This window comes from Mugil cephalus, chromosome 1 (genome assembly GCF_022458985.1).
Source record: "Mugil cephalus isolate CIBA_MC_2020 chromosome 1, CIBA_Mcephalus_1.1, whole genome shotgun sequence".
NCBI classification, from domain to species: domain Eukaryota; kingdom Metazoa; phylum Chordata; class Actinopteri; order Mugiliformes; family Mugilidae; genus Mugil; species Mugil cephalus.
In genome coordinates this window covers 47,216,604-47,233,748 of record NC_061770.1, presented here as the reverse complement: position 1 = coordinate 47,233,748, position 17,145 = coordinate 47,216,604, and the positions used below count along the sequence as shown (strand labels likewise).

The 17,145-nt window shown below is 43.0% G+C and overlaps 3 protein-coding genes across 6 annotated transcripts in view; 1 reads left to right on the top strand and 2 right to left on the bottom strand.

Annotated features, from left to right (window-relative positions):
- Positions 1 to 13,014, bottom strand: part of poln (polymerase (DNA directed) nu) — a 59,500-nt gene extending 46,486 nt beyond the window's left edge. For both annotated transcript variants that reach the window (XR_007112226.1, XM_047577565.1), the window contains exons 1-10: positions 12,941 to 13,014; positions 7,782 to 7,966; positions 7,546 to 7,624; positions 6,805 to 7,191; positions 5,485 to 6,695; positions 4,864 to 4,985; positions 1,672 to 2,427; positions 1,029 to 1,198; positions 752 to 864; positions 43 to 179 (exon numbers count right to left, since the gene is read on the bottom strand). Coding sequence is in view for 1 of the 2 variants with exons in the window: in XM_047577565.1 (XP_047433521.1) it covers positions 43 to 179; positions 752 to 864; positions 1,029 to 1,198; positions 1,672 to 2,427; positions 4,864 to 4,985; positions 5,485 to 6,695; positions 6,805 to 7,191; positions 7,546 to 7,624; positions 7,782 to 7,908 (3,102 nt within the window). In the remaining variant the exon portion in view is untranslated. The remainder of the gene's footprint in view (positions 1 to 42; positions 180 to 751; positions 865 to 1,028; positions 1,199 to 1,671; positions 2,428 to 4,863; positions 4,986 to 5,484; positions 6,696 to 6,804; positions 7,192 to 7,545; positions 7,625 to 7,781; positions 7,967 to 12,940) is intronic.
- Positions 8,428 to 11,902, bottom strand: haus3 (HAUS augmin-like complex, subunit 3). The gene is made up of 5 exons (XM_047592299.1): positions 10,877 to 11,902; positions 10,549 to 10,758; positions 10,004 to 10,236; positions 9,465 to 9,699; positions 8,428 to 8,655 (listed from the first exon to the last, which is right to left on the bottom strand). Exons 1-5 carry the CDS (start codon positions 11,900 to 11,902, stop codon positions 8,428 to 8,430), a joined length of 1,932 nt encoding a protein of 643 aa, XP_047448255.1.
- ptgr1.1 (prostaglandin reductase 1, tandem duplicate 1) lies at positions 12,590 to 16,845 on the top strand. Of its 3 annotated transcripts, none has more exons than XM_047577586.1 (9): positions 12,590 to 12,612; positions 13,773 to 13,897; positions 13,977 to 14,022; positions 14,141 to 14,200; positions 14,940 to 15,107; positions 15,353 to 15,626; positions 15,714 to 15,819; positions 16,049 to 16,167; positions 16,262 to 16,845. In XM_047577586.1, the coding sequence occupies exons 2-9, from the start codon at positions 13,792 to 13,794 to the stop codon at positions 16,370 to 16,372; spliced, it is 990 nt and encodes a 329-aa protein (XP_047433542.1). In that variant the 5' UTR covers positions 12,590 to 12,612; positions 13,773 to 13,791; the 3' UTR covers positions 16,373 to 16,845. The 3 variants fall into 3 exon arrangements, with proteins under 3 accessions (XP_047433542.1, XP_047433536.1, XP_047433545.1); XM_047577580.1 differs by lacking the exon at positions 12,590 to 12,612 and adding an exon at positions 13,074 to 13,220; XM_047577589.1 differs by lacking the exon at positions 12,590 to 12,612 and adding an exon at positions 13,615 to 13,636.
- The last annotated feature ends 300 nt before the right edge of the window (positions 16,846 to 17,145 follow it).

Genomic DNA, 17,145 nt, shown 5'->3' with positions numbered 1-17,145 from the left:
TTCATTTTCATACTGGGATCGATGCATTCACATTTTACTGACCTTCTGGGTACCGAAGGAAGGTGTTGTACGGGGTCTTTTGCAGTGTTTATTAAGTAGGTCTTGGTAGCAGGAGGATGGATCTGCTGGATCAAGTAGCCACCCTGACACCTGTGGGTCCTGAATATGACACCCTGCCACTGAATAGAGAAGAAAATCTCTTTTAATTAACAGTATTTAATATGCTGTACTTAAATTCATTCATAATGCCATTACTCCATCTACTGTCTGGATAGTGTGAACTGTGATTGATAGACCTTATCCCCGTATTGTGTTACTGACACAATAACACAAGTATTATATTTTGTATTTTAAGCATTTTATTTCCATGTTAGTTCATGCTACTTGGATGTTTTGGCTGTTTATTAAAAAAAACACTTTTTACACGCCCAAGCACTCACTGGATGGGGTATCACATACAAATACTGCAAGACTATGGTACACATAGTGAATGTGAATGTGTGTGAATGACAGGTTTCAGTGTATTTATTTATATTATTATTGTATACACCAATCACAACATTAAAACACTAACCTGTAATAACCCAGTCATATATCTGTGACACCCAGGGTGACTCAAATCCTTCATCTTGTCCAGTTATCCTGCTTCTAACATTAACTTTGAGGACAAAACGTTCACTTCCTGCCTACCTGATCCCACCCAATGACTGGCGACCAGTGATTAAAACTGGCAGATCAGTGTATGACTCGCCTCGTTTCCAGCTGAGGTCTCTTCTGTAAAACTCCAGAGCTGTACGAAGCATATCCTTGGCTTTGTAGCACACCACTGGCAGGGATCTCGACAGCACCTGTAGCAGCATATCTCTGTGGGACACAGACACAGACGGGACTATAAGGTCAGTGTAGAATACTGATATATACACACATAAGCCTTCTTTTCGTGGACGCTAAAACACAAATTTAAATTTCAAAACCCGACTGATCAACATATTCACATTTGTTTCATTCACACACAGACACGCGCAGACCTAGTAAAGAGCTCCTGGCCCTGGTGTGTGTGTTGCTGGGCCCATACAGGTGTGTGCTCCAGTTTTAAGTAGACCAGACTGTCGTTTGGCCCCAGAGAGTCCTCCAGTGCGCTGCAGCAAAGATCATTCTTCATCAGTAAGAGGAGGCCACACACTGGTAGACTGAGCTTCTAGAACAGAACAGAACAGAACAGAACAGAACAGAGTAGAACAGAATAGAACAGAATAGAACAGAACGCCCTTTATTGTCATCGTACAGTGTTCGACGACAGAGATTCTCCTTTATCAAGAGTGCAGCTGCCACCATTTAATGAGGTAAGTCTTGGTCCCTTGTCTCCTGTTTCAGACTTAAAGATCTCAGGCACTAAAATAACCTGTGTTCATTTAATAATATGATGATGTGTGAACTGCACAATAATAAATCACTGTAATAAACAACCTCTAACGATGCTCTTATAAGCTATGAATGCAACTCCAAAGACCCGACCTACAATAAACTAAACAACATCACATTTATCAGTTTCACCAGCAACAATTTGTATCTTTTTACTTCCAGTGGCTTCTCATCACGTCACCATGTTCTTGACTGGAACATCTACATCACACGATTAATGACGATGCTGTTTTGCCGAGCTCTGCTCACCTGCTCTGGGTCTAACTGAGTTGTTCCATCTCGGTACACCATGGTTAGAACCAGCGCTTCGGCCTGTCCAGCCTTCTCGATCATCTGCGACTTCTCATCTGGCTGCAGTTTCCCAGAATCCTTTACTCTAGGGTCAGATGTCAGGGCTGCAGTCAGACATGTAGCTTTAGATTGGGTTTGGGGATCACTGGTCTTAACTCCCTCATTGGAACTTTTGTACCGTTTTGTTGATGGGTCCGAACTGCACTTGGAAGCAGCCCTCGATAACTCAGTGCACTGTTCCACCTTATTCTGCCTAATTTGTTGAGTTTGCTTTGGGGCACTTGGGTCTGTGTATACCCCTTGCACTATCCCTGTTTCGTGTGAGGGACCAGCTCTAGTCTGTGGTGTTTGGGCTAGTGCCGGTTGTTCAAGGAAAGACGTATTGAGCTTGGCTCTCTTCCACTCAAACACTCCTTCTTCCCTGATATTCTCCTTTGTGGGACGAGGTGGCTCCCACTTTTGAGGATGTCTGGTTACACAGATTCTGCGAGGAGGGTTCGCGTTCTGGTAAAGTGCTTCATGTTTCCTCTTCGCGGGGAAAGAGGGGGTCAGGGTCGGATAATGTGTCTGCCTTTTAGAAGCAGGTAGATTTCTGCTTTCAAGTTCTTTGCTTGATATTACACCAGTTGACATCAAGTCCCGTACTGAGGAAAACGAGTTCTGTCCAGGAGCAACGGTGCTTGCTGGGGGCCCTCTGGTGCTTCCATTAGTGGTCTAGACGGTATAAAAGATGAGGAGTGAGCAGACAGGGACAAAGAAAAAGAGAAAAAGAAGAAGCAAGAAGAGACATGACTCATTCTGTAAACTCAGAAAACACTTAAAATAGACTCCCGCTTCCCTGCTGGCTTTGTTACAAAAGGTATCAATAGAAAAGAGCCAATTCGTTTTGAAGAATGGTGTGAATGAAATAAAAGTGCGTAGCTGCAGATTATTTCTTTCAGGACACTCCCATTCACACCTGAAGATTTGTGACGGAGAAAAGCTAAACATAAACAGGTAAGCAGGTGGGTAAGTAATATAGTACAAAAGAAACAAAAAGAAAAAAAAAAAGGAAGAACATGAAGAGGATGCGAAGGTCCTCCCTCAGCTCTCTGTCCCAGACGGAAACACAGACTCTAGAGACACCATTTGTCTGACAAACCGGTGTGAAGCTGTGTCAGGGTCACAGACGCAGACACAATCACATTCGACAGTAACTCATACGTATTTACATATATTTCAGGAAAACAACATCCAGAGTTTATAGTATATAGTATTATAATTTATGAACAAAGATTGGTACTTGACATGTACGTAATGTAATACAACATACAGTATGTGGGTAGGTATATTGTATACATCTAATTGTAGTCAATAGCAGCCAGTAAAGCGTGAGAAATCAGGTGAGCATCATCCGTCAAAAGTACAATCTGACCTTCCCCTAAACTTCCCAGCATCTTAAAAACATCTTTTATTCATACTCATCACCCATCTCTATACAAAAGCACCAAGTGTGCACATGAGCACATGTTCTATAACAGGAGATGTGAAGATGGGTATTCTGAGGATTTTCAAAGACGGCGTCTGCGTGTAATTATGTGCACAATTCTGTATACACTGATCAGCCACAATATTAAAACCACAACAGGAGAAGTAAACAACATTGATCATTTTACTTCATACAATGAGAAACGTTTGGACCTGGTATTTGTGTGAATGTTACTCAGACCAGACCAGACCAGACCAGACGCCCCAACCCCACAGCAATGACACTCCTTGATGGAAACATCCATCTCCAGCAGGATTCAGCCTGACACAGACATACACACAAAACGCTTTAGAAACAACTAAAATAAAACATGAAGACCACAAACAACATTCTGCTGCCACAGGACACCCTCAGAAGGAACCATGTCCATTCTCCGAGGAGTCACAACTGTTTTTGAGGCACGAGACAGACCTACACAATACTCGGCAGGTGGTAATAATGTTATGCCTGATTGGTTTAGTTGTCAGCAGTGAGCTTGGTAGGTATGAATTTCTGTGATTCAGCTCCCTGAGGAGAGTCTTCCTCATTTCCCTGTAAACACAACCCGTTTTCCTGCTGACAAAGTCATGAACCCCCCCAGGGTGCTGTGCTACAGGATATAGATAGAAAACCAAGGCAGGCCATGGCCTGCAGCCCAGTACTGGGCGCATGGAGGTGTGAAGGAGTGCATGAGAAACAGAGAAAGGACTGGTATGTTTCCTGCTGATTGTAGCAGTACAGTAAAGTTCTTGTGCTTTCTCTTGAGCTCACTTTCTATCCATCCGTCCGTCCATCCATCCACCATCTCTTGTCGCCAATTTATATTTCTTTCTCTTTCCTGGACTACTTGGTCTTTACGGCTCAGTGGAGAGCTGTAACTTGTCAGCATGGTGCTATACCGCTGATGAAACACTATTTGACACAAGTCAGATTGATTTCTCTGTACATCAGTGTCACAGAAGCCTAATCCTGATTTGAACGCATGTTATTTGAATTTTAGGACTTTCTAGTGAGCCGCCACTGTGCAAACTGGTTCTGCGGGGAAGGATTAATTCAGTTCAGTTCAATTTTATTTCTAGTGTCAATAACATACAAATTGTCTGAAGACGGTTTACAAAATCCATCCTGAAACCTCCAGAGCAAACCTGAAGGTGACGGTGACAAGGAAAAACTCCCTTTTAACAGAAGAAACCTTGAGCAGAACCCAGCTCCTATGGAGGGACCCATGTGACCATAACCTTAACCCTAAGCCTGACTCTAAGGCCAGCCGAGTGGAGACAGGAAAGAGAGAGAACAGGAGAAGTGACATCTGTCATAGTTACATATATCTGATTAAAGCTTTGATAACAGAGCAAAGCAGATTAAAAGAAGGGGGGACATAAAGACATATCAGCATTATTGGTATAAAACAAAACAAACAACTCAGGAGCTGATGGGCAAGCTCACAAGTGGACTTTTTACCCTGTTAAGTTTTCGAAGGGGATTTGTGAAAGGACACAACTTTTTGCCCTCGTCTTATCTTGATGACATGAAGTATCAGATAAGACCTAAAAGTCCAGCATGACTTATTATTTACTTTTATTATCTTATTATTATTATGAATTAAGTATTTAATATTTTGCGCTTTTGCGCCATAGACTCACTTGTCGGTTGTCATCGTGCTGCTGGTTGTCACAGAGACGAGGAGCTCTGAACTCCAGTCCTCTTGCTCCACACGTCTGGGACAGTGTTGGCGCGGGACACTGTTCACCCAAGTCTAAACCCTCTATAAATGGAAGGTGAGAACATTTTGTTTTTATCAGACCATCTCTTACAAACTATCAATGAACCCACTGTTGTTAGCAGGTATGTGTGACAGGATCAAACAGACATGTTTGTGTTTGTTACAACACAACTTGCAACTTGATGCGTTTGTGCATGTGAGTTGACTCAGCATCGTCTCAGTGGCTGAGACTCAGTCGGTGAAAAAACATGGCTGAGAGCGAATGGTGCTGGTGTTTAAGAAAACTTGAAATGCTTTAGCGCCCCCTACAGGTGGTTTGGACTAACTGACCACAACAATGGCCACAACTGTATGTTGTCTGTGCAACTGTTAATGTTAATGTCACATGAACAAATAAAATCGTTCAACCCTCTCTAGCAGTGGGTAGTACACCACCTTAAATGCATAAAGCTTAATTAAATAACAAAAATAAATCATTTGAAGCTAATCACATTATTATTATTATTAAGGCTAAGATGATTGTTGATTTCTGAGCACTTACCTACAGGCTCAGTCTTTTCTTCAGCATCCACAAGTGGCACCTCCAGCACCTTTCCCTCTGCTTCTCTCTCTCCTGCCTCCGTATGTGTTGCAGGTAATTCTGGGACCTTAGAATTTGTCTCACACTGTGTCTTTATTGGTTGGATGTTAGGACAGTTGGCTTGTCCTCTCTCCATCTGAACATCAGTGCTTGTATCAGTACTTTCCTTCGTTTGGCTCTGAGTTTCAGCTTCCAATCTGACCTCCATCGTGTTTCTTCTTTCCTGGTCATGGGCAGTGTTGTCACCCAGGTCTAAATTAAGGAGCTCAGACTGTAGCGGTGGACCTTGTGTGTGGTCCATCTCGACCGTCACACTCTGACCCACATCCTCAAGGTTTTTATCAAGGTTTTTATCAAGGCAGTGGCTCAGTTCTAAAGATATCGGGATGTTTTCCGAACTACCAGTAGGATATCCCACTGCTGTCACTTTATTCTTAGTACCAGGGGGAAGTTCAACTTCTGTAACTTCAGACCTTATGTCATTCTCTTCTTCGTCCTCGTGCTTTTCTCCTTTACTGCCACAGTAGATGGTTTTATTTGCGTTAGCGGATAAGTTCAAATTACTCTCCAACACAGAGTCTTTGGTGATTCCCAAAAAGCACATTTCCTTCATGTCACTGTCTGACTCTTTCTCATTATGCAGAGTTACATCCCCACATCCTTTCTCTTTCCTGATCATTTCATTTCCTCCATCTTGCATTTCAAGCTTTAAGTTTGAAGCTTGTGCTGCACCTTCCTCTGACATTTCTTCTGAATCTACAACCTGTCCCACGTCCTCCTCAGCTAGATTTCTCATCAGCCTGGGCGAATGTGAACCTCTTCCTTGTCTTGTTACAATAGCACAGGTGGGTAAACGTATCCTTCTAGTTTTAACTGTTGTGGACGGCGATTGATGGTGAAGTCTATCTCCATCTTTTAATCCACTCGTGGACTCATCAGTGGGGCTACGTACAGTGTGCGTGTCTTCATGTGTATTTGTGGGAACGCTCCCGTTCTTGTCGTTATCTGGCCCTTCACATATTTTAAAGCAGGATGCGGCAGGGTGACGCGTCACAGCAGGCTCCTCTTCATGAGATTTAGGCCGTTCTGTTGTAGTAAACAACATTTTATCAGGACATTCCTCATCTGGAGATATACAGTGGATGGAAGATGGCTGCATTTCTTCAGTGGTGCTATGAGAGAGAAAAGAAAATGAGACATTTTTACTTTTTAGTAGCTTGGAAGTGATTACATATTAATTTGGATGTATTTAAAATATAATTTGATTCCTTTGCCGCTTACTTTCTCCAGGGTGCCGCTTGATGCTCAGAAACTCTCCCTGGTGTTTGGAGGGTTAGGGTGTATCTGTCACTGCGGAAGAATGATGTTGCTGTCTCAGGAACTTCACGCTGGGAGAATGACAGGGATCGGCTGGACAGGAAAGCAGGGGGTTCAGAGCACATTCTGAGGGAGTGAGTCTGCGAGCAGCGATAATAGGCTTCAGTCTGAGAGGTCTGTCTCTGGAAGCAGGAATCCCAGCGGGAGGAGGTACCAGAGGAGGCCTGGGATGACAGGGAGCTATCTGCCGTCTGGGAGGACAGATAGGAGGCTGACGTCTCGGGGCGCTGGCTCTCGTTGGAGTTTTGGCGAGAGTTGGAAAAGGGGGACAGCTGGGGGCAGGGCCACAACCTGAAACACAAGATTTTTTTCTGTTTTCTTTTCTTTTTTTTCACACTCGAACTAATAATAAAAATACACAATTGAATCCCCTGCACTTGAAATATAGCCCGTTAAATCGCTCAGATTCTTGCATTTTTGCTGCTTCTTACACCAACTTTGAGAATAAAACATCCAGTTGCTGGTTAATTTCTACCTGACAGGTGCCATATCAAAGTGATCCATGTTATTCACCCGATAAAAACTGAATAACTGTGCATCTTCTGTACCAGTCTAGAAGGGTAAATGACACCCTCCTGAGAGCAGCACCACACAGTGCGTCCTCATTTTCTTATCTGTGCACAGCGTGTTCTTAATCTGACTTACCGAACTGTGTCTCTACTTTCCTCTCGACTCCAGCTGCTATGAGGCCAAGACTCCTTCTGGCTGCTATTACACCTTTCCGCTACACATCAAAAGAAAATACAACTAAATACACAAAGCATTGAATGACTTCACTGCGTGTCTGAGCAGAAAAAGTGCTGCACTGACTTGTCAATTCTACATCACATCAACATGAAAAGGCTGCGTGTACTTTTATCTATGCTTCTACCCTGACTGACTTGGTCTGTGATTACTGGAGTAGCTCAGGTTGCGTCTGGCTCCACTCTGAGCGCGAAGAACAGCCAGGATCCGCTGGGCTGCCTTGGAAAGGGGTCCTGTGTATAAGCTGTTACTCGAGTGCTCCATCTCATCCCTAACACCTGAGGACGTGTTGTCTCTCCCTGTCTCTTCAGTGACCTAAGTTCTGAACACGACAAAGGGAAAGTGGGTTCAGTGGCACATAGACCTGGTTTAACTGTATTTGAAACAAACATATCTACATGCAATAACATACGGCGGGAAAAAAAAAATTGCACAGGAATTATCCCAAATGTCCTGCAAACCACACAGAAACACACCTTAGAATAAAAACTCGATAAATGCAGCATTTTACTTTATTTACGACATAAACAAGACACTTTAGAACATCATAAGACAGTACAAGACACTGTAAGCAACAATATGTTCCTATTAATAATTTCACGAAATACAGTCATCAGTTCCAATCATCAAACCAACATCACAGCTCCTTTTCACCAAGTTGTTTGTAATCAATCACCCACACAGATCAAGTTAATGTAGTAGACTTGCTATCAAAAGAGTTCTTATCATCAGTGAAAGTTGAGGCTGAGCTGGCTACACGCTCCTCATGTGTTCTGGCAGCTTTTACTGTTGCCCTTTCTTTGCAGTTTGCTTGCCCTCCAGATCCTCCACTATTTTCTGCAGTAGCCGGGCATCCAAATGGAAGTAAATGTACAATTCCCGCTCGCGCCTGAGGAGGGCGTTGCGCTCCAGCTGAGAGCGCTTGGTTTTAACTTCATTCAGGATTTCTTGCATTACTTGCTGCAAACTGTGCAACTGAGACTCGGATTCCACAAGCTTTACCGTCAGCTCCTGTATAGACAGAACGAGAATGGATGAGGAACAGACAAAGAAATAAACAGACATTTACGTTTAACACAATCTGTGGTTCTCATACAACTTATTTAGTCACTGAATGTATCAAACATTTCCAATATCATATGTAAGTCAAATGCTAATAACTTCCATCATTTTCTTGCATTAAAATACAATTTAATCAAAATTTGCAGAAATTTACATACAAAATTAAATGTAAATTTTCTACAAAGAAAATAGGCAAACAAAAGTTCAAAAGTTCAGATAGTTGTTCAGCTGTTATGTTGACCGCAATAATTAAAACCTGAATTACTCAAGTAGTAGGGTCAAGTAGTAAGATAAGTAGCTTGTAGTGCAAACTCTACAGTGACATTGCAATTCTAAGATATTTTATGGAGAGACACACTTGCTGATAGGAGCACAGTAAAATCAAACTGATGCATGAATGTGCAAATATGAAAATTATTACTCGAGCCGACATTATCAGTACACAAACATTCTTATCATGAGTCATGCAGTAACAACAACATCTCCATTTATGACAGAGCACTTTTGTACCCAACAGGTGCCTCTATTAATTACTTGGAATTGTAAAGTAAGTGAGCAGGGTGCAAAAGAAAAATCATACTGTGCTACCAGCTTCCCTCACCAAAGGTGACAAGCAAATTAAAAATCATCTGACTCACATTAAGAGCTAACCGTGCTGTTTGGTTGACCAAGACGACTGTGCGCAAGATGAAAAGAAACAAACCCACCTGTGCATTGGGGCAAAGCAGCTCCTGGTCATTAATGGCCGCTGGACGTACCTGTGGCCCCAAGACCAGCTGCTGGAGCTCTGTGTACATGGCTCTGTGGAGCGCCTCACAGTCGCCATAAAGACGAGCTGCTGTGTAGTTCTGCTCACGGCCGGCACCGGCTAGAGCATCTCGGGTTAACTGGAGGCTCGACGCAAGATCACGAGCTGCCGTGTCCAATGCTTCGTACGTCCGAAAAGGCTCTGATCGACTGTGGTCTGAGTCGTGACAAAGGATCTGCAGCAGTCTGAGGAAAGGAAGGATAATATAAACATGAGAAAAAGCAGCTGGTGGTATACACTGTACAGTGGTACTGAAACACCAGAATATTGTTGAGTGTATGATCCTAGTTTATGTTTTTGAACATTCTCATGTCGCCTAACAAACTAATGAACCAGTAGATCTGTTGTTTTAGTTTTCTCACCCCATATCCATAAATATTAAAAGTATAAACATGATTTCTTCTATATTTAGGAAAAGAAATATACTATAAAGCCTCTTAAAACCTTGAAATACATAGGTTTTAGTACTAATGGTTGAAAGCACCCTACCTACTGAACGCTGAATCCCTGCAGCTAATGATAGGGTTGGGTCTCGGGTTGATGGCCAGGTCAGGGTGTGCCAGGGACTCAATCCTAAGGGAGGACGCTTCACCTTCCTTCACCAGTCTGCTGTTAACTTCTCCCAGCTGCTTCTGACATATCCTCCATCTCCTCAACTCCATTTCCTGAGCCAGAAGGACCAAGTCAAAGGACGCTTTCTGGCGGAGTAAATAGTCTCGTACCTGTGTGGATAGATTAACAATTAATTTCCGTTACACTGTTTTAGCTGAAATGTTTCCAGTGGCATACAATCACAAGGTATTGGTGGCTCAATTCCTACAATTTAGTGCATATCGATTTTGAATAAAAACAGGACCAAAACCAGGATGTTAATTTGTGATAAATTCTTTCCATTTGAGCAGCAACCATAATGAATCTTGTTACACTTTGTCCTTCAGTGCTGTTTAACCCTGGCCACACAAATACTAAATATAACAATATTTTAATGTCGTAAATATATATTTGTCACAGACAGACGGTGTTAGCAAACTCACCTGGTCCTGTCTGGAGGTGTAGTAATCCTGCCTGGCCAGCTGTAGATCCAGGTCCCCCCTCACTACTGGCACGTTAAGCAATCTGGCTGACTCCCTAAGAGCAGTAGGTACTGGTCCATGAAGCAGAGCTTCCAGCTCAGCTTCCACAGCCTGTAGCTCTTTTCTGGACACAACTTCACGCACATGCAGTGAGGAGGAAGTGGAAATGCTCTGGTAGAGTGAAGAGCAAAGTATATGAGCGCTTCACAGTGTAAGACAAAAAAATAATAATAGATAAAAAAAAAAGATAATAGAAAGAAATACTGTCGATCGTGTATGTCTACTTTACCTTGATATGAGAAGACTGTTCAGAGAGCCAGTGCAGGCCAGACCTGACACTCTTCTCCTCTGCCATGGCCTGCATCAGCTGATGCTGAGCCACGATATGAGCCCACTGAAGTCTGGCCATCTCTATCCTCCTATTCTCCACTACCTGTTTCTCTCTCTCCGTCCCATTACGTTCACTCTCATTCGCATCTCCATCATCACAAGAACTGAGGTCAAGGACCTGGAAGCGCTCAGAGCATGAAGTCTCAACAATGTCTGATATGCCCTGGAAAAAATGCTTTGTGAAGGCCGCAAGTGTTTTAGTGTTACACTCCTCCTGATGCAGGTAGGGATCCAAGGACATTTGAGAAAGGAGGACAGGGGGCCTTTGGGTGACAGAGGGGTTTGACTGAACCACAGGTTCCCCTTTCTTTTTTTGCTGGGCTTCTGGCAGGTTTGGGAGATACGAAGAAAGTTTGCTCACCTCGTCTGTTAGGTTTTGCAACAATGAGTTTGTGTTAGCATTCTCGGCTCCAATAGAAGCACCTGTCTCCTTTAGCTTACATGCAGTGTTCTCCAACTCTGCAGTAAATTGTAGGTCCACATCTGCACGGGAAGTAGCCATAACTTGCAACTTGTTATAGCGCCATTGCTTTAACTTTTTCTCTCTGAGCAATGCCTGGAGTTCTGCCTCCAAGTCTTCTATGGCCGCATCTTCCTCTGCTACAAAAATGGACGATATGGAAGAACAGGAAGGCCCCAAGATGTTCGCACTACTCCCATCTGACGGCCCAACAGTTTTGAGGACCTTGCACAGTGCTGCTTCATCCAGAATTGGTTTACCAGACTTCTGCAGTGCTTGAAAAGCACGCGCCTCCTCCACGGTGAGGACATTGCTCTGGTTGAGGGTCCGACAGACGAAGTTCAAGAAGTGCAGGTTCTCCGGGGCACAGTCAAACAGCCAATCGAACTCTGAAGCCGTCAGTGACGACGCACCAGGATAACCTAGACGGCCCAGGGCCTCCACAAACTGCCCACCGTCTAACATGTCTAACCTGTGTCCCCCTGGCACAGTGGCAAACATGCAGCAGCACAATGTAAGTTTTAGGATGATTAGATCAAAAGCAAACTGAGTGAGAAAAATTAAGGCAATGCATAGTTAAGACCTATTTTGAGGTGTACATCCATGTCATTCCTTTTCTCGATTTGCTACATCAGCTGTTAAAAATGCTCCATTACACACTACTAAAACTGATAGGAGCAGTTTGAATGAATGTCACTGTATTACATTTATATACATATGTAAACCTCCTTTGTACAACACTGCCACAGTGACACATCACTTCCTATATAAGAGAGTAGACAAACATAATATAAAAGACATTTGATAAAAGCTTCATACCACAATCTTTATACAAATGAGTGTAAAAGACTTTCAAAAGTAACATACATACACCCACTTTCCAGTTTATCAGGTACATTAGGAGATTATGTTGAAACCGTATAAGAAAGGTGTTAATTTAACCGTATGGTCATTTTGGAGGATGTAGTTTGTGGTGCTGTTAAACTAGACGGAATTAAACACAATATAGTTCCTGTTATTCCTGTTACTCTGTAGCGTAAATGAGATGGTCAAAATAAGAAAAACATGTCTAAGTGAAATACAATAGAATTCAACAGTACTAATAAACCACGCCTCCAAAATTAATCTAATGAACTGACCAACAAGCGTCAATACGGACACTCTCACATCGTTCTGTATGTAATTATCCATATTTTATTTATTTATTTATTATTTTCATATACTTTAATCATATCACAGTCATCTATATCTTGTGCACTAGCTTTTAAGGCATTATGAAGAGTACTAGACGACGTTATAACGTTTTAAGTAGTCGAGTTTAGCATTCAAATAAAGTTAGCTGGCAAGCTAAAGTCAACGGTTGTCCCTTGCTAGCTAAAGGCTAGAAAGTATAACTAGTCTAATACGTGCTGCAGCTGCAGTCAATTACACCACTACTCCGTTCCGTGCGTTATCTGACCAAAACAGTGAAATATATGAACAAACTGCGACCTTCATACTTACAATTTTACTCCAGTCGTCCGTTATTTTAGCATGAAGTTATCTCGTTAGCGATTATCTGCTCGCGCCCAACATCCAAACTGCCCTGCGTCACTACGCAGGGCTACGCGACGGCCTACGTCGTGCGCCAGAGGTGGCGCTAAACTCTCGTCCAATCAGATTAGCCGTAGAATTTTTTTCCCGCCCTCTCTCCTCCCATGCTTTTTTGACTTAACTGATGTCACTTATCTCTTAAATTTTCACTCCGTCGTGCTCTCGACTGTTTGTTGAAGACGTGCAACTGGTAAGTCTTACGGATAAATGGACAGACCTGTTCTTTAAATAAAATCAACAACTCAACTCTATCTAGTAGCAGAACCACAAGGAGGTGTGCAGCAGAGAGCTGAGTTCTCACTTCAGCCTTCTTGTTTAGTCGAACCATTATCTTGCTGATGTTTACATTTGTATGTGTATTCAAACTCGGTTGCAGTGCGTTGTGTTTAATTGTTTTAGACGTACGAAGAAAGAAAATATTACTTAATTCATACGGTTGCATTTAAAGGTTGCTGTACTTGTCTCTTCGTGTTTTGTTTTTTTTATGATGTGTGTAGGCATGTTCCAGTGGCACACTTGCATTCCTGTTTTAATGACGCCGCAGAAATCCAAGATACTGTAACCAGAGGGAAATTAGTTTAGTAATAAGTAGTTTGATGTGAAAAGGTAAAGATTCAATTGGATCACCTAGCAAGATGTTTGTTCATGCTGAGATGTCCAGGCTTTTGTTAGTCTTTTCTTCTCAGTTTCATTATCAGTTTAGTGTTTCAGATGTTGACCCTTGACATTTCTGTATTCACAGCTGATCCACAGAAAGAATCATGGTCCAAGCTAAATTCTGGGTCCTGGTCAAGCACTTTGATGGCGTCCCTAATGACAGCAACTTCAAGCTCAAGGTGGAGGAGCTCCCCAACATCAAGGATGGAGGTAGTTTGACTTCTTTTTAGTGCACACTGTTTGTCTGAAGCACTTTGAATGCACTGAAAAGTTGCGGTTTTGTTTACAGAGGTGCTTTTGGAAGCAGTGTTTCTCAGCGTGGACCCGTACATGAGGTACGTAGGAAGCAGCATTGCTCATTGCGAGTAATTATTATTGTTTGGATCAGTTCCATTGAAGCTGTTTATTAAGATGATAGTGCATCAAATGTGCCGTGCTGTTTGTCCTCGTCAGGGTGTTCAGCAAGTTATTCATGAAAGAAGGGGACGTCATGATTGGAGCTCAAGTTGCCAAGTAAGGAGCATAAACAGAGAAAGTAAGGTCTCTTATCAGATATTGAGCAATGTGCATGTCTAATGTTTACCCAAACCGAGTCTACACCTGGCGCTAATTACCAAAGCCTTTCATTCACAGTGACTCAGCATCAAAACTTTACAACAGTAGAAGTGTTGCCAAGGAGCACTCGAACATAAACCTGTTCTAGATGGATTGGTTGATAAACATGGAAAACAAATTGCTCCACTAAATTACTAGAATGCACTTTTCAGGCTGCAGTTCCAGATGTTGTGTATTTTGTTTGGGTTTCTCCATCTGGCTCATGCTTGGACATAATACTGAAGATCTACCGGGATGCTCGGTATCCCATACATTTTTCAATTTCCTGGTCAGGAATTCCTCATCGAGAGATCCAGAATCTGTTAATATGTGGGGAAAAAAAGAAAATTTGTCAATGCTGGATATTAGATTTTTGCGTGACTGAATCAAATCTCTCAGTATTTGCGTAATTCAAACCTTCTGGTCCCTTGCGTGACACTTGCCAAGTAGACCGGGACTTCCAAACTATTCCTCACATTACAAATCCTGCGCACGGCTGTGCTTTAAAATGTTAGTCGGGCGCAGAAGAATTTTAAAACTGCCCTTTACACGTGATATTCTGCTGCAAGAGAAATAATCCTTCAGGTAATTCAGCACCCTTCAATTTAAACGCTTGATTGACATGTGATTTTTTTTTTTCTTTTCTGTCATTCTGCAGAGTGATCGAGAGTAAAAACTCAGCATTTCCTGTGGGGAGCCATGTCGTGAGTGATTGTGGCTGGAGAACCCACACGATCTCTGAAGGGAAGGGCCTCCTTCCCGTCATGGCTGACTGGCCCAAAGATGTTTCACTGTCTCTGGCTCTGGGTACTATTGGCATGCCAGGGTAAGGCAGGTGTTTCGCCTGAATGACAAATAATGGTGGGAGCGGACAGTTCATTTCTGAACAGACATTGCGCAATGACGGGTTAGGCAGCTTTAATCGTGTCAAATGCTCTGTTTTTGACTTCTTTACGAGGGAAACAGGAAGCACAGTGCTAAGCGCTGGCAAGCCTGTTATGGAAACTGTTACAAAGAGTTTACATCCTGAAGGTCAGAGGCTCTGGCTGAACAGTTTCTCCCTTTCTGCAGACTCACCGCCGTGTACGGGATCGAGGAAATCTTGGGGCTGCAGAAGGGCGAGACCCTGCTGGTGAATGCCGCAGCTGGAGCGGTGGGCTCCTTGGTGGGACAGATCGCCAAGATCAAGGGCTGCAAGGTGGTGGGGTCGGCAGGCACCGAGGCCAAAGTGGCTTTCCTCAAAGAGCTGGGATTCGACGTGTACTTCAACTACAAAACCGTCGGTTCCCTGGAGGAAGCCCTGAGGAACGCCTCTCCGGAGGGATACGACTGCTTCTTTGATAACGTAAGCCGCGCTCTTGTAGTTCAACATGTTCTCTTTCTCTTACTGCTTGGTCCTGATGTTTTAGCGACGCTTCTGTCTCAAATTTAGGTGGGAGGACCTTCTTCATCCGTGGCCTTGGAACAGATGAAGAAATTTGGAAGAATAGCTTTGTGTGGAAGTATCTCCACATACAATGACATTACACCCCAAACAGGTGAGCACATGCCTGATTTCATTTTCTATGTCAGTAGTGCTGCTAATCTTGGTTCTTTTATTTCATGTCTGCCTGTGTAAACACACTGAAATGCTGCGTTGGGCACTTCCCATGTCATTAACGTATTTTAACACTAGAGAGCAGTGTTGTGCTGCTCAAGCTTAAAAGAGCCTGATGAAGTATTATAACATTTATTTCATTTATTTCTCTTACTCTCTCTCTGTCCCAGGGCCATGCCCTCAGCTGACCATGATCTTAAAGGAGATAAAGATGGAGGGCTTCCTGCAGGCCAGGTGGGAGCACAAGCACCCTGAAACTCTCAGGAAGCTGATGACGTGGGTCAAAGAGGTTAGAGGCAGATTCTTTTTTTCGATTAGAAGAATCTACCGTGGTTCCGCATCAGTGTCATTTTAAATTATTTTTTAAAATTTTATTTATTCAGGGTAAACTGAAGACTCGGGAGCACATCACAAAAGGCTTCGATAACATGCCAGCTGCTTTCATGGGGCTCCTGAAGGGAGATAACATCGGCAAGGCGATCATCGCGATCTGATGTGAAGCGGGGCTCACACGGCCAGAAACAGCGCGAGGAAAGAAATCACTCTTGAAGGACTGATCAACAGACATAAAACTAATCAAATGGCTTCGCATCAACACGTCACTGTTCATCTTTTAATGTTTAGTGTAATCGGACAAGTCATTTGAAGAAATGTGATTGATGACTTTCATACATAGCTGTTGAAGAGTTAAATCTGTCCACAAATCTTGACATTGTACGAGTTTGTAGAAAGATTTTTGTTTAGCGGATTGTAATTCATAGTGAAGTTCATCAAAATAATGACGAATGCATGTTTAAATAACTCACTGCTGTGGGAATAATGAGGAATGAAGTGAAAGATTTCTCCTGTAAGACGACACAACTCGTTTATTTCCGTCTTGCTAGGTACCTCTGACTGTAATTATCCATGTGCTTTGTAACAGCTAAAACCTTTTTGTACGATTTAATAAAGCTGATTTTGTGATTTATCTGCCGCGCTCACGTCTTTCTCTACCACTGCTTTTTAAGAAACAAGGAGATGAGGGCCGCAAACGACTGAGTCTGCGGGCTCCTTTCAGTCCTGAGGAGAGGGCTGTCGAGATAATGGGTCGAGCACTGACGACCATCTGCTGCCAACTGCGGCCTTTTGTTTGATCCAGGAATAGACTCGTTTTATGCAGACATTTGAATTTTGTTGCCGGCTCCATGGTTACACAGGTGGCTGTCAGTCTTGCGTCCAGAACGAGAGTCTGTCGAGGACGGGCGGTAGGATACGACACACTCTGGGG

What these genes read in the sequence shown, in the direction of transcription:
- haus3 (XM_047592299.1), bottom strand. Translation starts at nt 11,902, where the DNA reads ATGTTAGACGGTGGGCAGTTTGTGGAGGCCCTGGGCCGTCTAGGTTAT. An exon ending in AACAGTCTTCTCATATCAAG is followed by an intron (nt 10,759 to 10,876) that starts GTAAAGTAGACA and finishes TCACTCTACCAG; the next exon opens with AGCATTTCCACTTCCTCCTC. An exon ending in ACACCTCCAGACAGGACCAG is followed by an intron (nt 10,237 to 10,548) that starts GTGAGTTTGCTA and finishes CTATCCACACAG; the next exon opens with GTACGAGACTATTTACTCCG.
- ptgr1.1 (XM_047577586.1), top strand. Translation starts at nt 13,792, where the DNA reads ATGGTCCAAGCTAAATTCTGGGTCCTGGTCAAGCACTTTGATGGCGTC. An exon ending in ATTGGAGCTCAAGTTGCCAA is followed by an intron (nt 14,201 to 14,939) that starts GTAAGGAGCATA and finishes GTCATTCTGCAG; the next exon opens with AGTGATCGAGAGTAAAAACT. An exon ending in GGTACTATTGGCATGCCAGG is followed by an intron (nt 15,108 to 15,352) that starts GTAAGGCAGGTG and finishes CCCTTTCTGCAG; the next exon opens with ACTCACCGCCGTGTACGGGA.